Source organism: Heliconius melpomene, chromosome 18, assembly GCF_056956725.1.
Source record: "Heliconius melpomene rosina isolate 202511_hmr_F chromosome 18, ASM5695672v1, whole genome shotgun sequence".
NCBI lineage: Eukaryota > Metazoa > Arthropoda > Insecta > Lepidoptera > Nymphalidae > Heliconius > Heliconius melpomene.
In genome coordinates, this window is record NC_140406.1 from 12,141,424 (window position 1) to 12,160,728 (window position 19,305).

The window sequence follows — 19,305 nt, forward strand, 5'->3', positions numbered from 1 at the left end:
TAATTATATATTTTTATTAATATATTCTAAACTATTAATAAAAAAGTTGATGCCACTTCTCCGGTATTCAACTATACACCAATACCACGTACGTACGATATTAACTCGCACCTTCGAACCCACAACGAATGAAGGCGACGATTAACAACCCCACAAGCGTCTTTAAAGCAATTAATTTAAAGTCTATACTCTATTGTCATCTCAAGGGTTTCAATATATTAAGGTTTTTATTATTTTTTTGCAAAGGAAATAATTTTAAGTCATGTCTTTTCTTAATGACAATGTTAAGATCGAAAAGATAAGCTTTCAAAGTTTGTTTTAAAGTTATTCTTGAATTTACTTGTAATATATGGCGGGTATTTTATCTTTTAGTCAAGTTAAAGAATGCGCAGGCGCATGTTTTTTTAAATACTCGTATACATTTGGTATTTTTAATGGATTTTCGATAAATATGTGTTGTATTCAGGTTTTTTTTTGTTTTGAGGTTAGTGACTTTAACTGATTACGAATTTGAATACAATACATATATGGTATATTGGCTAGGGCTTCCTTTTTGCGTGTAACAAGTGGAATATAACCATGAAAAAAAAAGATATATAAGAATACTATGTAAGAAATAGAGTACTATTATATATGCCGTCGTGGGGTAGTGGCTCAGGGCCTGGCTGTAAACGTAATGGTTGTGGATTCGATGTCTACTCCATGAAGTCCAGTTCTGGTGACACGACAATTCGCGGCATTGAGATCAGCCACTCAACTCACGTAATATTTCGAGTATTGGACGGTAACTGTTAGATGGAGTGTATTAATACTAGGTTTGCTCTGCCTACCCTGCTAAGCTGAAACTAAAATACTAATCTATTTTGTCTAGTGGTCGTTACTGTGGAACTTGCAAAATCAATTTAAAAAGAACTCCACGCTGTATCCCGTACACATCAGGGTAGACTAAGGGAACCTAGTGTTAAAACACTCCGTTCCCCACTTACTTTACTAAATAATACAATTTAAACATTACCTACATGGTGACCAAATCTCAAAGGCGGACAATTTACCAGCCGTGCGTCCCGTGATTGTGCCGTTGTAAGCTCAACTTACTGCTTAATCTATTTGAACTTTGCCGTCTCCAAACTATACCCTGGAGTTTTGCAGTGGATGCTCTTTCCTTCTTAGTTCTGAATTAGGTGCAAGTTTATTACATTTTGACGGTTTAAATGAGTTCTGGATTGCTTTTTGGTATTTAATTTTGTAAGAAAAGGTGCTATTTTATGCGCTTATTTACAAAGATAAAGAATGAAAATAATGATTAAAAAAACAATGATTTTGCAAAATTGAAGGAATTTGATACATACATCAACTTTAATTCTAAAGTTAGTTATAGTTAACATATATCAACTATGCCATAAGGTACAAATTTTTAATTGACTTTCGTAAAGTAGCTTCAAGTATTTTCTGATCAGGCCGAGATGACATAATGTCAAGACACTTCGTTCTCCCCTTTCACCCAAATTCGACTGCATGGTGGATGGCCAACGTGCAATGCAAAGGTTTATATGAAATTTATTTAAGTATATAATGCAAAATATTTATGAGAGAAACATTTCTTATATACCCTTTATCTCGCACAGTTGTTGACACTAAGTTAGTGCTCAATCTGCATGAACTTCGGCGTCTCGCAACGCCCTAAGTTTTGCGAAGGTTTCTCATTAAGCGTTTAGCTCAAACTTCCAAATTAAATTGCTTTGTTGATCTTTTCTGTTTGCATTTTTTTGTTTTGTCTTAAGATTTGATATTTAATTGTAGGTATATGTGTTTTTCATGTTTGATGCATTTTGTAAGGTGAATAAAAAGTTTGCTGACAATGTTCTGCACATTCTACCTAGCTTTTTTTTCGTTTTTTCGTTTCACGATGTATCCCGCATATAGCAGGGTAGCCAGAAGGAACCTAAGAAGTATTCTGACATTCCGTTCCCTACTTTCCGCTTAATTTTCGAGAGATTGTGTAGAGACAGAGTTGCTTGCAATAAATCTATTTTAAACGAAAGATTTTCTAACTGATTAAATAATAATAGTCAATATTCAGTGCAACAGTGCGACCGAGCGTTAAATTGTTGATTTCTACATTTTCCACCGATTGCTTAAACTTGTGAATTTGAATTAATTACAAAATTTTCATATTTTGGTTCTATAGCAGTCCTCCGTTCGAATAATTAATACGTTTGTCCCAAGAATTAAATTTCTGGTCCTCTAGTCCGCCCTCGCTGAATATTTATCAACGGCCGGACCCGGTTTTCTGTAATGTGACGAATTTTGATTTTCGCTTTCCTGTTTTGTTTTAATGGATTTAGAATATAATTTAGCTATTTTTATCGGGTTTACTCGATTTCAATTTTATAATAATTACTTATAAGTGTAAATGCGTATTTTTCTTAGTTCTAAAATGGCATTCAGCCACATATAGCACTATAAGGCAGGAGTTAGCTAATGTTATTTCACTCAATTTTTCAAAATATTGCCTTTTACCAAAGCGAAGTGATAATATATTTTTTTGTCAGTGAATGGGAGTCGAACCCACAACCAGCGAGCTTACATTGTGCCGCTGCGCAACGATGTCCTCGACGTATTAAAGATAAAAACTTACGTAAAAAGTAGTATGAAAAAAAACCGCAATAAATTTAATTATCAGCAAGTACGTAATCTCCATTATTTTTAAAACATTTATCTGAACGAATCGCTTGATTCTTTTTAAAATTCAAATTCCTATTTACGTCCTGCATATGAAGTGCCTATATATATGATAATCAGCTTACTGTTCTAGCTTTATACGGCTTAAATTCTATGCTTATAGCACTTTAAGCCCGAAGTGGCTATTGGAGATTAATAGGAGCTGTGTTTTATAACAACGCGGAATAACATCAAAATAGTCCGCTAATTTATTATGGAATTTATTAGGTGTTTTATATTATAATATTCATTCGTGTTTTTGTTTTTTTTTTATTAAATTAAAATAAGTCTTCTAATTGCAGGCGACTGAAAAGTCTGGTGTGTTCGATGTGGTTTGGGGAAATTAATTGTTTTCATTTTCTCGTTCTAATAACATGGCTAAATGTGGCGTTGAAAACGCCGTGCATGGGGAACGAACTGGAGTGAGAATTCACTATGTCTACCCAGCCATATGCGTGAAGCTGAAAAAAAAAGTATTTTTAATATAGATGTATTTTTGTTGTACAATTTTGAAATTTTAAACACCAATCGTGTGTGGCCATTCTCATATATAAATGTCAATTATAAAATAACATAGTGTACCATGTGCCGTTGTCTATATACGTACATTTAATTATGTTAATTAGAAATCGATTAACATAATTGATACTCACAGCTTAGCCCTCATTTGCACTGCACCAACAATTACTTTAAACTCTAATTGAATATCGATGTTATATGCAAATCGACCGCTTTCAAGATTAAAGTTAATTTCTTCTTTGTTTATATATACCCTTCGGAAAATCTAAAGCTACAATTTTTTATTAGAATTTATTTCTTTATTAAGATACTTTAGTAGTATTAAATCTCTTTTATGTTATCTCAATATAAAATGTTAAAAATATAATTATTTCTTTAAGTGTGTACTTAAAGTTGTTTATATTGTATATAAATATGCTGTTTATATTGTATTATTATTATTTTGTAGACTTCTGTAGTATTCTTTTTAACGTCAAGCTTTATTGAGAATATAGCAGGATAGGTAGAGGGACGGAGGGAGTTTTAGGATACTTTCCGCCCAATTTTCGGGACGTTGCAGAATGAGTGGCGGAGCTCAAGGCCACATTCTGCATTAATACCAGAATGAGGAAAATGAATAATCCATTCCTCCAAATACAATTAGAACTGCGCACAGTCGTTGCGTTGCATTTTATATATTTCAATTAAGTATTTCTCGATATTATCCTGGTCTATGGTAGCTACCATCGTATAATAATATTTAGTATTTTTATTATTTTTCTAATTTGTTTCTTAAGTTTCTGCAGTTGAATATAATTTTATGAATATAACAAACAAATGAAGGATACCTAAATATCATTAAAATTTAAGCGTTACAATGTCTATGTCAATAATCTAGTACTAATTGTTTAATAACCTATAATCGTAGACGATTATAGCCGGGCCCACGTCGGGCGCCAAGTTGGACCCTCATAAATATGCAGTGGGTAAGAGTAAGAGGTCCAAATTGCTATTCTTACATGAAAATCTAGATTTATTGACCATTTACTGTCTTTAACAGGTAAAAAATGATAATGTGTTACGTTTAGCCATTTCATGACATTTCTTAAGTGTCCTGCTTTTTAAAAGAAGCTTTTAGAAGCTTTGCAGTTTTTAGAAAGTAATCTTTATAGCAATATTGTTTTCGAATTCATATAATAATTGTACGTAGTGAGAATTGAACCCGCGCTTCTTGAAAACTGTCCTTTGATTACTGAACGTGAATATGTTCGCATCAAGTTACGTCTAAGTTCTTATAAATTTGTTACTGCTTAGTTGCCGACAATGAGAAAAAACATATAGATCAAGATCAAGAAGCAAATCGGAATCAAACTGGCAATTATTGCATTCAAAGTCAGACGCACTCTGGCAGCGCCACTTTGGCATCAATAGTCTTTTTAAGATGCTTCCTTTTTTTCATTTTACAATTTACTTATTTATAAAATTAAGTTATATTATTTTGCTAACATATTCTGAAGAAAAAAAAAACGTCTTAATATAGTCGTAAATAGTAAACAAAATCGCGTATATGAATAATAATATTATAAATGTAAGTAAATTATACTATCGCTATATTATATGCAGAATAAAAGCTGAATCATAAACTCACGAAGATACTATAATTAACCCTTATATATCCATTTTCACATACAACAATAGAAATGTGAATATAGCGCGTGTAATATATCCAGCAAATATACGGTTGCCCAGACTTCCTGCCTGGAGACTTTAATAGGTTTAAACTAATCCTGAACGTTATACTAACAAGCAGTCGCTAGCGAAAGGTAACCTTATATATTCAATTTTTGTTTTTGTTTATAGAATTAAACTTACATTAATTTTAATTAAGTAAAAAGAAAACAGGTGGAAGCGAGATCAGTTTGTAGAAATTTCTGTAGTAAACGTCCTATTTATACTTTCTATTATATTTATATAAAAAAAAAAATTCCCGTTGTCAAATGGATATAGTTTAGAGTTGTTTATGACTTGTACAACGAAACGTTTGACTTGGTGTAATATTATAGTTTATAGTCTTTCTTTAAGAAATCTAATACAAAAAATAATGCCGAAAATAAATAGTTCCTCAGATTAGCGCGTTTAACCAAACAAACTCTTTAGCTTTGTAATATTAGTAAAGATGAAAATTAGTAGATGAAGTGAAAATAATGTAAAGTATTGCTATACTAAATTAAAATATGCGGAGAATATTAAAATCCTTGATATTTAAGTACATATTTTATAGGCCTGTATTTTAAAACTATTCGAAACTTCCAATCGTTATATGAGATGGTATCAGATTAACATCGTAATGGCCGATAACGAATACCATAAATATTCATCAATCAATCGATAAAAGTTCAAGAATTTTATACTAATTAGAAAAATTATGTAAAATTATGCGTAGCGCTTAAAACCGTATAATATTATTACATCATTTTTATTTAGGTTTATTGTAAATTTTTAATAATTTTTATAATCGCTTGCGTTTTTACTTCTTTCTATCAAAGTAGCCGGTTTAACTCCCGTGCCGATATTGAGTACCTATATGTAATATATATATATATGTTATTCGTATTGGCAATGGTATCACAAGTTATTAAATATTGATTCAATATATTTTATTATAATTAAATTAATTATATTTAAGTTTTACCTTCTAAATTAATATTTGATATAACATAAACTCTGTTTTTAGCTTCTGTTTTTATTTAAGAAATTATTTCCCCGTTCTGGGATCAAACCCACAACAATGGTACAAGCAGCTGTCACATTGCGCTCGGACGACCTCACGCCTGCATGCATGAACGTAATAGATAAGTGAATAAAACAAAACTAAATTAAATCAGCTTCACGCTATATCCCGCAGTAGAGGCAGAGGGAACCTAGTGTTAATACTCTCCGCCGTATTCGGGAGGTATTGCGTGTTGAGTGGCGGAACTTAACACCGCTTTGACCGCGACCGCGTCGACACCTGAACCAAGAAATAAAATATAAATTGAAATAAATATTTCATTTCTTCGAGTGGGGATCGAACCCACAACCAGTCGCGCTTTGTGCCTCTGCGCCACGACTGGCCTCAACTTACTAAAACAAAGCTTTATTTTACTTATTTTACTCATTCATAATTTTAATTCTGGTCATATATATTTGAACCTAAAACGCCTATTCTTTGACGGTACTAACAATAAAAGAGAATTTTATGTGTACATACATGTGTTTCCTAGAATTTTTGTACAATATACAAACATGAACGATTCGTCTAAATCCCGTATCTCCTGATGAGCTTTCCTATTACAAAAAAAACTCGGGCAATCATTGATTCCGTAAATGAAGCTTAATTTGAGCTTTATTGTAACTGCATAAGTATTGAAACTTTACGAAAAAAGGGACAAGAGGCAGGTAGAAAAGTGAATACAAAAGATGCGTTCCTCGCGCCATACTACGCGTGTTTAGTCACCTATAAAAATATATATAGACTCTATTGTTATACCAATAGAGTTTATTTTCAGTTGTGTTTCAATTTTATAATGGCATAGGCTCCTTAGTTTCGAGTCCTATACTTCGTAGTGGCGGTCAAATTTTTATGTCAGTTTGTGTATTAGGTTAGCTTGTTCTATCGCGTTTTAGTTATGGTGGCGTTAAAGTAGTGTTAAAATTATAAATAATTAGTGTTTTAAGTGATTTGTCACTTAATTTTGTGTATAAATAGTGGTTTAGTGTCCCTTCATTGGATTGCTCAGGTTCGTTGGCCTTGATACGAATGTTTGTAACTTTAAGGTTATGTTTGCGAGTTGTAAGCGAGCTTTTTGTTACTTGAAACTGGTTTTAATTTACTTTATCAATTATTGAATATTTTTTGTTATTATTTGTGTTATAATTTATGACTTTATATATTAGTCTTTAATTCTAGTACTTTATAAATCCTTAGAAATAAACTTTGAAAGTGAGGTTATTTACTATAAGTAATTGTTATTTTCGTTATAAAGTTTTATACATTATTAATATTGGACCTTTTCAACTTTTCCAGTTATATTGGATTTTAAAATAATATTTGTTCAGCGTAGAGTGCTTCGACTTTCACTAAATGAAAACTTATATTTTGATTGCAAAGTTTTATTCAGAGATTGAATATTTTAACAAAGATTTCAATTCATTTTTTGTTTAAAGTGAACTGTGACAAGGCAATTATAGTTAAAACTTTTTAATACGACGCTCTACTAGTTGTTAAATTTATTCGTCGATTTCATATAAATGTATGTGTGTATATATTTTATATTCGTAACTACTAAAATTGTATATTTTTAAATTTCTTATCAAAATGTTTTTGTATAGTTATGGGTTCATATTTTATTTTTCTATGATGTAGCTTTAGACTAAACTGTTAATTTTACAGTCCTAACAAATAGACACGTATGTTATTATAGAATGGATATACTTCTTTATCTCAAGATATAATTCACTGAAATCCAAAATTACTTAAAATGAAGAATATTATAAACATCGATAAGTTAAAAAGATACTTTTATTTTATACTGAATCGAAACTCCAAGTGTTCTAAGATAAAATAGAATGCAGATGTTTCTCAGCTATTCGCTGATTCCCAAGAAGGCAGGAAGGCTTAACGACGAACAAAAATAAGAAGTACAAGTCGAACCTCATTATTGCGCCTCGAGTTCGTTGCACAGAAATAACGAATCTGTTTTTTTACTGAAATATATAATGTTCGTGACAAATGAGATGTAAATTCATTAATGTTTTAAAGTGAAGTGATTATGGAATGAATATGCTCATATTCCCATCATTTACTATTTATTTTAAATGTTTATTGTCACAATATAATAGTCTGGCTAGGCAGAGGCAACCTAGTGTTAAAACACTGCGTTCCCAATTTTTTAACTAATTTCTGACACATTACGCGTTGAGTGGCAATATTCAATATACTTAATCTATGTTTTTGATTAAAATTAACTGAATATATATATTTTGTAATGTATAATAATATCTTCTAAGTAAAAATATTTTTAATTTCTAAAACATACTAATTTCTTTTCTTTGTATAATAACTTTTTTACTTTTTATTACTATGTAAATGCCACATACTGAATGTACTGAACTTTGCGTTCAAAAACATGAAATTTAAAAATTTATGAAGATCGTTTCAAGTAGTTTTGTTCAGAACTTTTCGTGTCATTACAATGAATAATATTTGAAGTTGAAGTGATATCTTTTGCGTATGAAAATGAACAGAATGATATTTCAAAAAATAAAATGTTAATAATGAGTGGTCACATTACAAAATAAACTTTAATAATATACATGATCTCAAACAAATATAGTAAAAATTTACTTATTTTCTTTTGTTTTTCTTTTTATATCTAGTATTGTGGCGGAGTACCTAAGCAAAGAAAATAAAATGATAAATAAGGATTCACTAACCTGATTAACTAACTAACTTTAAACGAATATAGTTATTAGGGATACCTACATATGTATATGGTTAATTTTAACTGCACCACGATGGCGATAAATAATACTTTTATTAGTAACTTTCTAAAATATTCTATTAATTAAAGATAATTTTACAAATTTTTTATTGTAATTCTGAAGATTAATAAAAAAATATTTATTTCCAGATGGCATTATCGAGATAACGCTGAATCTGTACATCATGAGCAAGATCTGGAAACGTATGATGGGCAAGCAGGATTCGAGTTGGCGGAGAGTGTGCCTAGTGTTGTGCGTTTTAGTGATATGTGATAGTGTTAGTGCTAAACAAATGAGTGAAACGCTGCAAAGAGCGTTGTCAGCAGTGAGAGGTCCGAGTCCAGGTGCGAAGAAACTACTCAATATTCCTGAGGATGGAGGTAATTTTTAATTTATTGTGATTTTGGTATTTTTTTTAAATGTTTATTTAAGAACAGTTTAGCAGTCGAGAAGCAAAAGTTTGATTGATATGATTGCTATTGCTATTGATTAAACAGTTCTTAAAGTATTGGAATTGAGGAAAGAATACTTACAAACTATTAATTTTATATCTTCTATTGGAAATACGATATTATGGAAATTTTAAGTATAATATTAATCTGAAAATAAGATTAATGTTAAAGTCCTAACTAATTCTAAACTAAGACAAAAAATCTCTTTGCGTAATACGAATAAATAACAAACTTTACTTAGGCCACGCAAAAAGGTCTACTTAAACATTAATTGATAAGTTTGTAGGGATAGCTTCCAATATCAATTAGTAGTTCTAGTAACCGAATCAAGAAAAAGTCTAAAAGCAACAAGCTTTTATCTCTCATTCGAATTCTACAAGTAGATTTCTATATAAAATATATCTTTTCAGATTTTTATTATTGTTACACAGTAATGGCTTGATAAGTAAAGACAATTTAGTTAAGAAGAAGAAGGAATAATAGTAATAAAACCCATATTACCAATACAGTGTTTTATAGTACAACCTTCACATACAGCACACTAAGCAATATGTTCTCATATTGTCCTTACTTCATTACTTAAAAAACTTCCCAAAAAGGCCAGTTCATCCAATTTTCGTTAGCAACTCAATTTATCTGATCACAACCACCAGAAATCTTGCTGAAACTTCCACTCAGGGACAATGATTGTGAAAAAGGACGACGTTTAATTACTCAAAACTTTGCCTTCCATTATAAAAGATCCCCAACTTTTCCGATTCTGTATCATGCGAAGTTGGTTTTCAACCCCCACGAAGTTAGTCCGAGGGTTCTTATTAATTAACATGGTCCCTTAATTGTTGCCTTCAGGTGCTTTGTCATTCCTTCGATATGGAACACTTTGAAAGAGTTTTTTTTGTTATTTTGAAATTTAGTTAAAATTCTTTGGTTTAAGTTGAAGTTTAAACAGATTTTGAATTATTCGTAGTTAAATAGTATTTCCTTCAGTAATATGATAGCTGGCGGTTCATATATGTAGATAATGTCTGTCAACTTAGATCAAATTAGCATTTTGTGGGGACAATAGAGAGAACTTGAAAGAAAAGATACTCAAATGATAATAGCACTTCAAATGATAATATTTAAAACAGATACCTTATCTGTAAAGGCAATTTTAAATGCACATGTTTGCTTCTGTAGAGAGACCACAAATACTTCTATATTCCTTTTTGGTTGTTATTACAGTTATTATGTTAATATATTCAGGTTGTAATTAGTATTTTAATAATTTACTGGTCCAGTTGAGAAGCTTCTGTCGGTACGTGCGACAGCTCAAAGATATATTTAACTGTTAGTAAAAAAAAAAACTTATTTAATGTAATCCTGATAACTAAGTATGGGTTTTACCATCAACGAAAAATTCTGAACGAAGTGACTTAACACTAAACTCTTCCAAAATCGCTTGAAGACAAAAAGACACAACATTATAAAAATTGTAGAAATCACCTTAATGTTGGCGAAAATACGGAATAAGTATTTAAAGAATTACTACCGTTACATCATAGGAAAGGACGTAGGGCACGACAGCCAAAACAGTAGCCTTTTTATCGCAAGAGACTGATTGCCCAGAATTAGTCAGCGTGTTTTTTCATCTCCCCGGTTTTAGTCCGCAGCGGACCATTAATGTGCATAGATAAAATACGATTGATGTGCTTTTTCGCTTTAGTTGAGCCTTAATGAGTGAAATGGAAACGTTTTCAAGGTTTATTTTTGTAAGGGCTTATTTTGTAAAGCTTAGAATTGGAGATGTCTAGTGACAATGCACTCTGTTTTATAGAGACCTTTTAATAATATTTTTCAAATGTTATGAATAATATAACATATTAATAATTTTAAAAAACGACCGTTATTTGGATAATAAAAGTTCATACATTTTTTCATTTTACAGTGCTATTACTTAAGTATATATTTTAATATCTTTGATATAAGTATTTTATTTAGCTTACTGAAAAAAATAAGAGATTTAGAAATATTAAAATATTACCTAACCATGACCAAATTACTATGCATACGAAGCCAAAAAAAAACTAGTATATATAATATTGCTTAAAATTGATTAATGTGGTCACAGATTCAAATCTAATATAAATAAATAATTAAGAAATATTAAGCGAGCTCATCCACATCACACAAGATAATACTAAAATGATATCCTATCACAATTTTATCCAACTTCCGTAATACTCAGTTGAAATGAAACTAAATCTGTACCATTAACTCAGTAATGGTGTCACGTACTCTCATCAAAGTTGCCTCGAATTGGCATGCTTGGCGTGAATAGATTGCTTATAACTCGTTCAATTTTCGATTTTATTTTTAAATTTATATAAGCGTTATAAGGAATTAGATGACAGCGTGTGTGAAAGAATATTGCTGGTGCTACTACGTACGATTGAGCTTCAATTTATATTAATGTACATTCTAATGAACTGTGATAGACGTTTAGATGTAATAGTAACAACATATGTTATTAAATTGATATATAAGATAGATATTGATAATATGATAAATCCTTTAAATCCCAATTAAAAAAGCATTTACAAACTGGGAACAATTAATATATATTCCGACAGAGTTTCAAATTATTGCATTTCATTTTTCTTGTCATTTAACTCTTCATAATAATATAATATTTATGTATTTATATAATAATTATAATTATGTATGTATTTTTTTTATAGAATATATATGTAGTGTGCTTATATATGTATATGTAGTTTTTATATATATTATTGTATATTTATATTTATAGATTCAAATATAATATTTTTCTGTTATGCACTATACTCTCCCCGCTGTTTCACAAATATCCACTTCCACTGGTAGGCTGGAAGAGATTTCTTTTAGAAATAAGCCCGCCCTTGTCAACAAAATTTTTCTTCTCTTAAGTTTCTGTATTTTGTTTTTTATGCAATAAAGAATATATATGATATTTGTATTTATAATATACGACATCTGTCTACGACCTGGTCGATCTGAAGACAAAGACAGTGGATGAATCTGTGTGTTCACCACGCAATGTCTCAAATTCGGGCTGAAAGAGCACGACAAAATTTTAAAAATAACTCCTCTGCCTACCAAGGTTAGGTTATTTGTGGAGTTAAACTCAAAAAAATAATTAACAAAATAAATACTAATTTTCAATGTAATTACAATATTATTGCAATTAAAAATTATATCCAAGGAATTGTTTTAAATCACAAATTTCAACAAAAGAACACCACTTAAATAAACAATGTGCATATCTGCCATCTCTGAAAGCATGCCATAAATGTTTATATTATAATTATCTTTATTATCATTTGGCGTGCACACGTCTAATTAGATTTTTAATTATTCTACTATTTTCTGATTGTAAGTTTGTAACGCAAGTATTTAATTAAAATTAGTAAGAATTAATGACATAATTTATTGTATTTAACGTAAAAATTATTTATTTAATGAATACTTAATAAGTAGTATATTTAGATTTCATGTATACTAGCATTGTTTAAAGAGTAAATATGGTCAATAAAAGTTCTGTCTAAATACATATTAAAAATTTCGTAATATTATTGTATTATATTTTAATCATATTCAGACATAAATAAACTTAACAAATTACAAATAAGGGATAGGTTATTATTGATAACATAGTGAGCCCATTTCTGTTACTTACAAAATGTACAAGGGTACCAACCAGGGTACAGGGTACCAACCAAAAACCAATTTATGCTAAAACCAAATACTTCTAACAGCTGTCGTAACTTGGACGATTTCATTTCCATGAGATTTCTGAAATCTGCATAACTTTAAGACGAATGATACTACTTCACCGGGCTTAAACTACCGTTTTGCATACAAACGAAGGCCATATAATAGCCATTTGGAAGGTTTACATCGCTGTTTTATTCAGCCAGCTCTTATGTTCCGCTAAAGAGTGCCGCAACGTATAATGACACCTTTTTATTAGGAACTGTTGGGCTTTTAAGGGGTTGTGGAAAGAAAATTTAGTTGTAGGATCAATTGTGAAGGCTAGTGACAAAATACTATTACTATTTATGGATCCGATTCTAACTTGAAGGGTGGCTACATTTAAATATTTATTACTAAAAATATAAAATGGATTGTATAAGTACAACGTACTTGCCTGCAGTTAAATAAGCTCTAACAAATAGAAAAACTACTCTTACGATTTCGAGTGTTACAACCTGAATAGTATTGTTACACAAGTATCTCCATAATCGTGACTGTATCTTGGATATATACAAGAAATTGCTTAAAACAATACTTTTTTATTTTTTTATCTTTGCCTACTTGAATATAGAAATAGCTAAGTTAGAAAATCTATGATTTCTCACTTATATATTTAATCTACAAATACATAAATATTTATTAATTTATGGTTTTAAACGTAGCTACACTGTTTCCCTGGTTTGTTTTTAAGATTCTTTGTTAAGCTTCACCACTCAATAAGCAATCTCTGTTTAGACCGAATTAGCAGAACAGACTACAGAATTTTTGTTGAGGTTCTCTTTATGAAGAAAAAGCTACTCAATATAAACCAATGGAACTTTTTAATACGACTTGAAAATAATAAATGAAAAATACACAACCAAGAGACCGTAGAAACTTCCATTTATAATGCTATTGTTAAACTATTTGATTCCTTCCACCGCACCGGCTCGGTTGTTTCAATGTATTCGACACGTACTTAAAATTTGAATAACTCGCAAATAACGCACGACCGCGCCCATTGTTTTAACTGAAATTAGTGTTGCCACTAGTAGTTCCAGTGCATTTAGTTCGGTTTCCGTGGAATTCAGTAGAAGTTCGCCTGATGAAATATTTAATACCTGCAAATGCTTCAGAACGTTGTTTTGCGCTTACCGCATAAAATGGCCAACTTTCATTTCCTTTTGCCTAGCCTTTGTTTTCTCTTCAAAGATATTTCGTTAATCCGGATACTGTTTTAGTTTTGTTTAGTTTTTGTTGTTTGGACTGAATTGTTTATTATCTGTAGTTTTTTGGTTAAGAAGTGTAGAAGTTTGGGTAGCGGTTGTATGTTTGATTCCCGCTTTAAAATAAAATATTTAATATAGCCTTTAGGAACATAGAGCATTGTCTATGGTTAATTGCAGACCTTCCTTGGATAGACTGAATTCATTGTGTGATTTAAAGGTAACAACTATTTAGACATATACATATAACCTATTAAGAGTAATTTTATTTGATTATCATTTTATCGGTTGTATTTAGAATTATGCAATAAAATACGCGCTAAGATTTTGTAAATAACAAAAAGTAAACATTGTTATATTATACGCAACAGCATTCCGAGATTATTGTTATAACTATTTAAGAAGGCAACCATTACAGCTGGTATTGTCTTTATTATTTCTCCATAGCTGCCTTTTAAGGTGCAGCCAGTTTTTATAAAGAAATTAGCTTAATTCGTCCATTTATTCCAAAGTTAACGAAAATTGAACTTTAAACACAGAAAGCTTAAAGCTTGAATTCCGTCAACAAAATACCATAATGGACTCATAGCTCTTTGAACATCGACTCAATCGCACTCTACAAACGAATATATTTTTTCATTCAATTTCCTATCGTGGGAACAACAGTGGATAGTAATGTTTTTTGTGAAAGTAAAAATAAACTTTATTCCGTTAATCTAAAGTTCATTATTAGATATACACACCGGTGTTTAGTGTTATACGCGTTTTTTGGGCGCTTTCTTCAATATTGTCTCTACAATTGTTCATTTTTGATGAATGTACGTACATTTGATCGATGGTAGTTGCTATAGTAGTATAAAGGAGAAGTGGGTCGACTTAACGCGCTAACTCGGCCACTATCATGAATCATACTCGTGGTTAATTTGTTAGCGCCTTCACCAAATTTCTGGGTTATCGCAAAATTATTTTATTATATCTATTCTATTTATCATGTTGACGCTGCTATGGCACAGCCTGGTAGTACCTGATTGGATGTCGATGGTTTTTTAGCTTATAGCGCACATAAAAAGGGTAGGCAGAGGGAACCTGGGAACCTAATGTTATTACATTTCATATTCGGTGGCGGAATTCAACTTGAAAATTCTGCCTCTTTGAATTCAGAGTAATAAGAACTTAGTAACATTTCGTCTTACGAATTGTCGTCATGCGGAATTCAACGTGAAATTGAAAAAAAAGCTTTAATTTTTAATTTTAAGTATTTTAAATAGATTCACAAATTAGGAAATTATAAACAAATACTAACAAAAAATAAATAAAAGTATTAACGTTTTTTATGATTCAGATTGTAGAAAAAACCCTTTCATTAATATTCAAAATGAAAATGATATGTTGTTTAATGATAGAACCGATACCGTTCCCCGTATTTAAGTGAACGTGAGACAGTAATTAGTAAGGTCATGTTAATGGCGCGTTCTTCAGTTTAATGACTTCCGGTGTTTAGTTGCGGTTGAACGTAACTAACTGAGTGATGGATTCCAGAGCGGTGTTTTAAATTTAAAGGAAGTCTTACATGACTACGTGATGTTAATGAGAAGACATGTGTAATTTTATAATGTAAATTTACATGAACATACCGAAAGTTAAAAATAGTTAAATAAATTAAATAAATATGTTTCAAATTTAGTCGTAGTAGAAATGTTATGGGATCTGTATTAGAAAGATAATTTTGATTATTTAATTGACTGTAAGATTTATATCGATCGGTATGTACATCTGGAAAACAAGGCAAAGTTGGCTTCGAAGAAATTGGGTGGCAAAGCACTCCACGCTCAATTACCAATTGATCATGTATAGAAAGTCGTTATGTTCACTTACTTTATTCAATCTTTCTAATTTTTGAACACTACCAAAGTCCTATCGGCGAGTTGACCATTAATCTCTTTGAATTGTAAATAGCAGATGTTTCTGTAACAATGTAGCGTGTGCCGTTGTTATTTCACCTATCACGATACATTTAACATAGTTAATAGAATTTCTAGTCGCTTTAAATCTATTAGGAACAGACTTACATTATTATTATTATTTTAATTTACGATGTGGACCAAAATATGTACAATTAAGACACTCCGTTTTTAACTTTCTGATGACTTACATGGGTAGGTATTTGGAAGACTTGCGTAGAGGCCCCTTAATGAATGTAAAGAAGTTTTACTGTAACGCATCATCCGTCCATCTATGAGTAACCATAAGCAATTGCCCTGAGATGATCACAAGATGTGTACTAACTATAGATGTTTGCCATAAATGAAAAATTAAACTGGGGCTATAAAATAGAGTTTAGTTATTATTATTATTTAAATATCGTTTCCTGGAGTAGGGATCGAACCTAGAATCATCGCGTTTAATGTTACACACTGTCCCACTGCCGGGACCTCTATATTTATATGTATATACGTATATTTTTCAAAAATCACCAATTCAATGAGAATCATATAGTCCCATTGTAAAAATTCAGTAAACAAACCTACAGGGCAGTTTCTTGACACCTTCAGTTCTCATGTGTTGTGTTTATCATTCATGACGTTGGCGCTCGTCTGTTTGAGAATGTTTAGGATATTTTAAAGTAAACATGTTTGGTTTGATGATTGAATGGATAACTTTTAGAAGTATGTCGAGATCTTAGTTAGTTGTATAAATATAATGAGAATGCTGCCGGTTTTGTGAGCAATGAAACATAATTCCACAACCAATCATAAATGGCACATCAATAACAGATAAAGCAACTTAAAAGATATTATTATTGTTTCTTTATTAAAGAATCTAGTATTAATAAGACACGGCCTAAAACCTTTGAAAGTAGCATATTCTTTACAAAAAACGAAACGTGTTAAATAATTTGCAGGCATCGTTAAAGGACGCGATGCCCTCGGGCGGGTCGTTGCCAAACACTCCCTAGTCCTTACAATTTCATAAAGAATTAAAGAACAGAGCTGAACAAAAATGAAAGTGCTCCAACCATTACAACTGTCTGAAATGTTGAATGAAGATATTTTTATTTAGCATTAAGCATAAAGTGAAATGAAGTAACGTATTTGAGTTAATGGGAGTAAAATAAAATATTAGTTAAATTAATATACAATATGTAGAAAATTATATCATCTTACAACTGTTACTATTTTGTTAGCTACTTAGAAAAAAATGTTTTAGGAAGAAGATAAGTAATTATATTTTGAAGTTTTGGAAAATTCTTCCTGTCTCGTCCTAGTTTCATTCCTATACGTTTGGCATATATTGTTTCACAAAATATAGGCAGGCACAACCTGTGCTAGAACAAACGAGTCAAAGCTAACGTTTGAAAGGCTGCGTATTGAAATAGAAAATGTTTTTGGGTTACCGTTGAGTTTTGGAACACTTAAACGTATTGGATACAAATCCTTTGCTTTTTCAGGATTTTAATTTTGATGATGACGTTTTATTTTTGATAGATAATATTTTTTTCAAATTCCCATTTTCGTAGTATAATACTAGCTTGTTATTTAAGTAACATTTATTAATGGCATAAATTAATAAGAGTTAAATTTAGGTCATTTGTATTTTTAAAATAAACAAAAAGAAGTAGCCAAAATAATAATACCATGCTATTCAATATAACAAAAGATAAATTTAGGTAAATAATGATTGCAAAAGAATTTATTTAACGTGCACAAACAATTTTATTGCCGATATTCAAATTGAATTTTAAATATGATCCTTTAGTGAACATATTTCAAATAATATTAATTCTCCAAGCTATGTGTAATGGAATTTTATTAATAATATTTTTTATTAATATTTTTTTACTACAACATAAAAATATATTATATAGTTACAAAATATTTTTATAACCATTTCATACTGCTTTCTCAAATCTCTGCGTCCCATAACCCTTACAGCGTTGAGTGGCCGTCATTTATCTCATTCAAATTCTACTTTACGGCACCTAATGCGACACTATATCAGTGGAAGGAGAATTTTTCACGATCTCTTGGCTGATGCGGCTGAGTGATCGAAGTGCCTCAGGGCAGCTACTGTATCGTTTGTCTTGTTTCTTAGAAATAAATTTGGTCTATAACTTTTGATATTGATGTAGGAAATTGTTATTTTCCGGCTGATATAGGGGGCTGTTATTAGAATCATTGTAAGATAGGTTTTTCATAATTTTTTTTGACATTTTATGTAGAAAAATCCTTCCATGGGATTTGTTGCCTCATTTAAATTTTTCAATTAGAGTTAGTGCCACATTTGTATTTTATTTTTAGTTCTTTTTTTGTGTTAATTTTAGTTTTTAAACTATGTTTTAGTATACACAAAATTTGTACTGACCTTTACAAATTATAGTTGTATCGGAGTTTGATCTTACCAATTCCTCCCTTAATTGAATGAATCGCGTTGGATGCAAATATTAGCATTATGTTTTATACGTTAAGTTCTTAACAATAGATTATACACGTAACAAATTTAAGTGCTAATCATTTATCTAATTGGACCTCTATATTTCTATATATCTTTACGTAATTTAGGTGAGAAAAGAATAATGGATGAAATATGCCTTTAGCCCCTTAATTATGGGCACCATTCATCAGCTATCGGTACAGAAATGGCCGAAACGTGTGGAAGGTTGGATAAAGTATGCGATATGTCTACGTCGAAAAGCAATCTGGTCAGTACGATTTGGGTCAACTCTTTTAGCATGATACAATTACCTATTGCACATAACTTATTGTTTTATATTTTTGTAACCAATACCACCCCATATTAGGGATATATTTAAATTTTCTTGGTACTAATGAAATTCAAGTGAAGATTTATAAGTACAGTGTGTATTGACTTATAGCTGGAAATGGATAACAAGTAGAAACAGACCAAACGTAACGGCAAAACTAATGAATGTTCTGTTAGTTGATGAGAAATGGGAAATATGTGACTAAAATAATAATATACAAAAATAGTAAAAGAAATAATACAACAGTAATATAATTCAATGTAACTAATTTAATTTTGGTACCATTTGTAATTTGAGAACTATGTAATTTGAGTATGAATTAGAATTTCAATAAAACGAAATCGTAAACACAATCTTACGACGTTGCCGA

The 19,305-nt window shown here is 30.5% G+C and overlaps 1 protein-coding gene across 1 annotated transcript in view; it reads left to right on the forward strand.

Moving 5' to 3' along the window:
* LOC146529616 (uncharacterized) overlaps window positions 1-19,305 on the forward strand; it is a 384,832-nt gene that overhangs the window by 135,326 nt on the left and 230,201 nt on the right. The window contains exon 2 of the mRNA XM_085201516.1: window positions 8,892-9,122. Within this exon, the coding sequence (XP_085057642.1) occupies window positions 8,927-9,122 (196 nt within the window). The 5' untranslated portion in view covers window positions 8,892-8,926. The remainder of the gene's footprint in view (window positions 1-8,891; window positions 9,123-19,305) is intronic.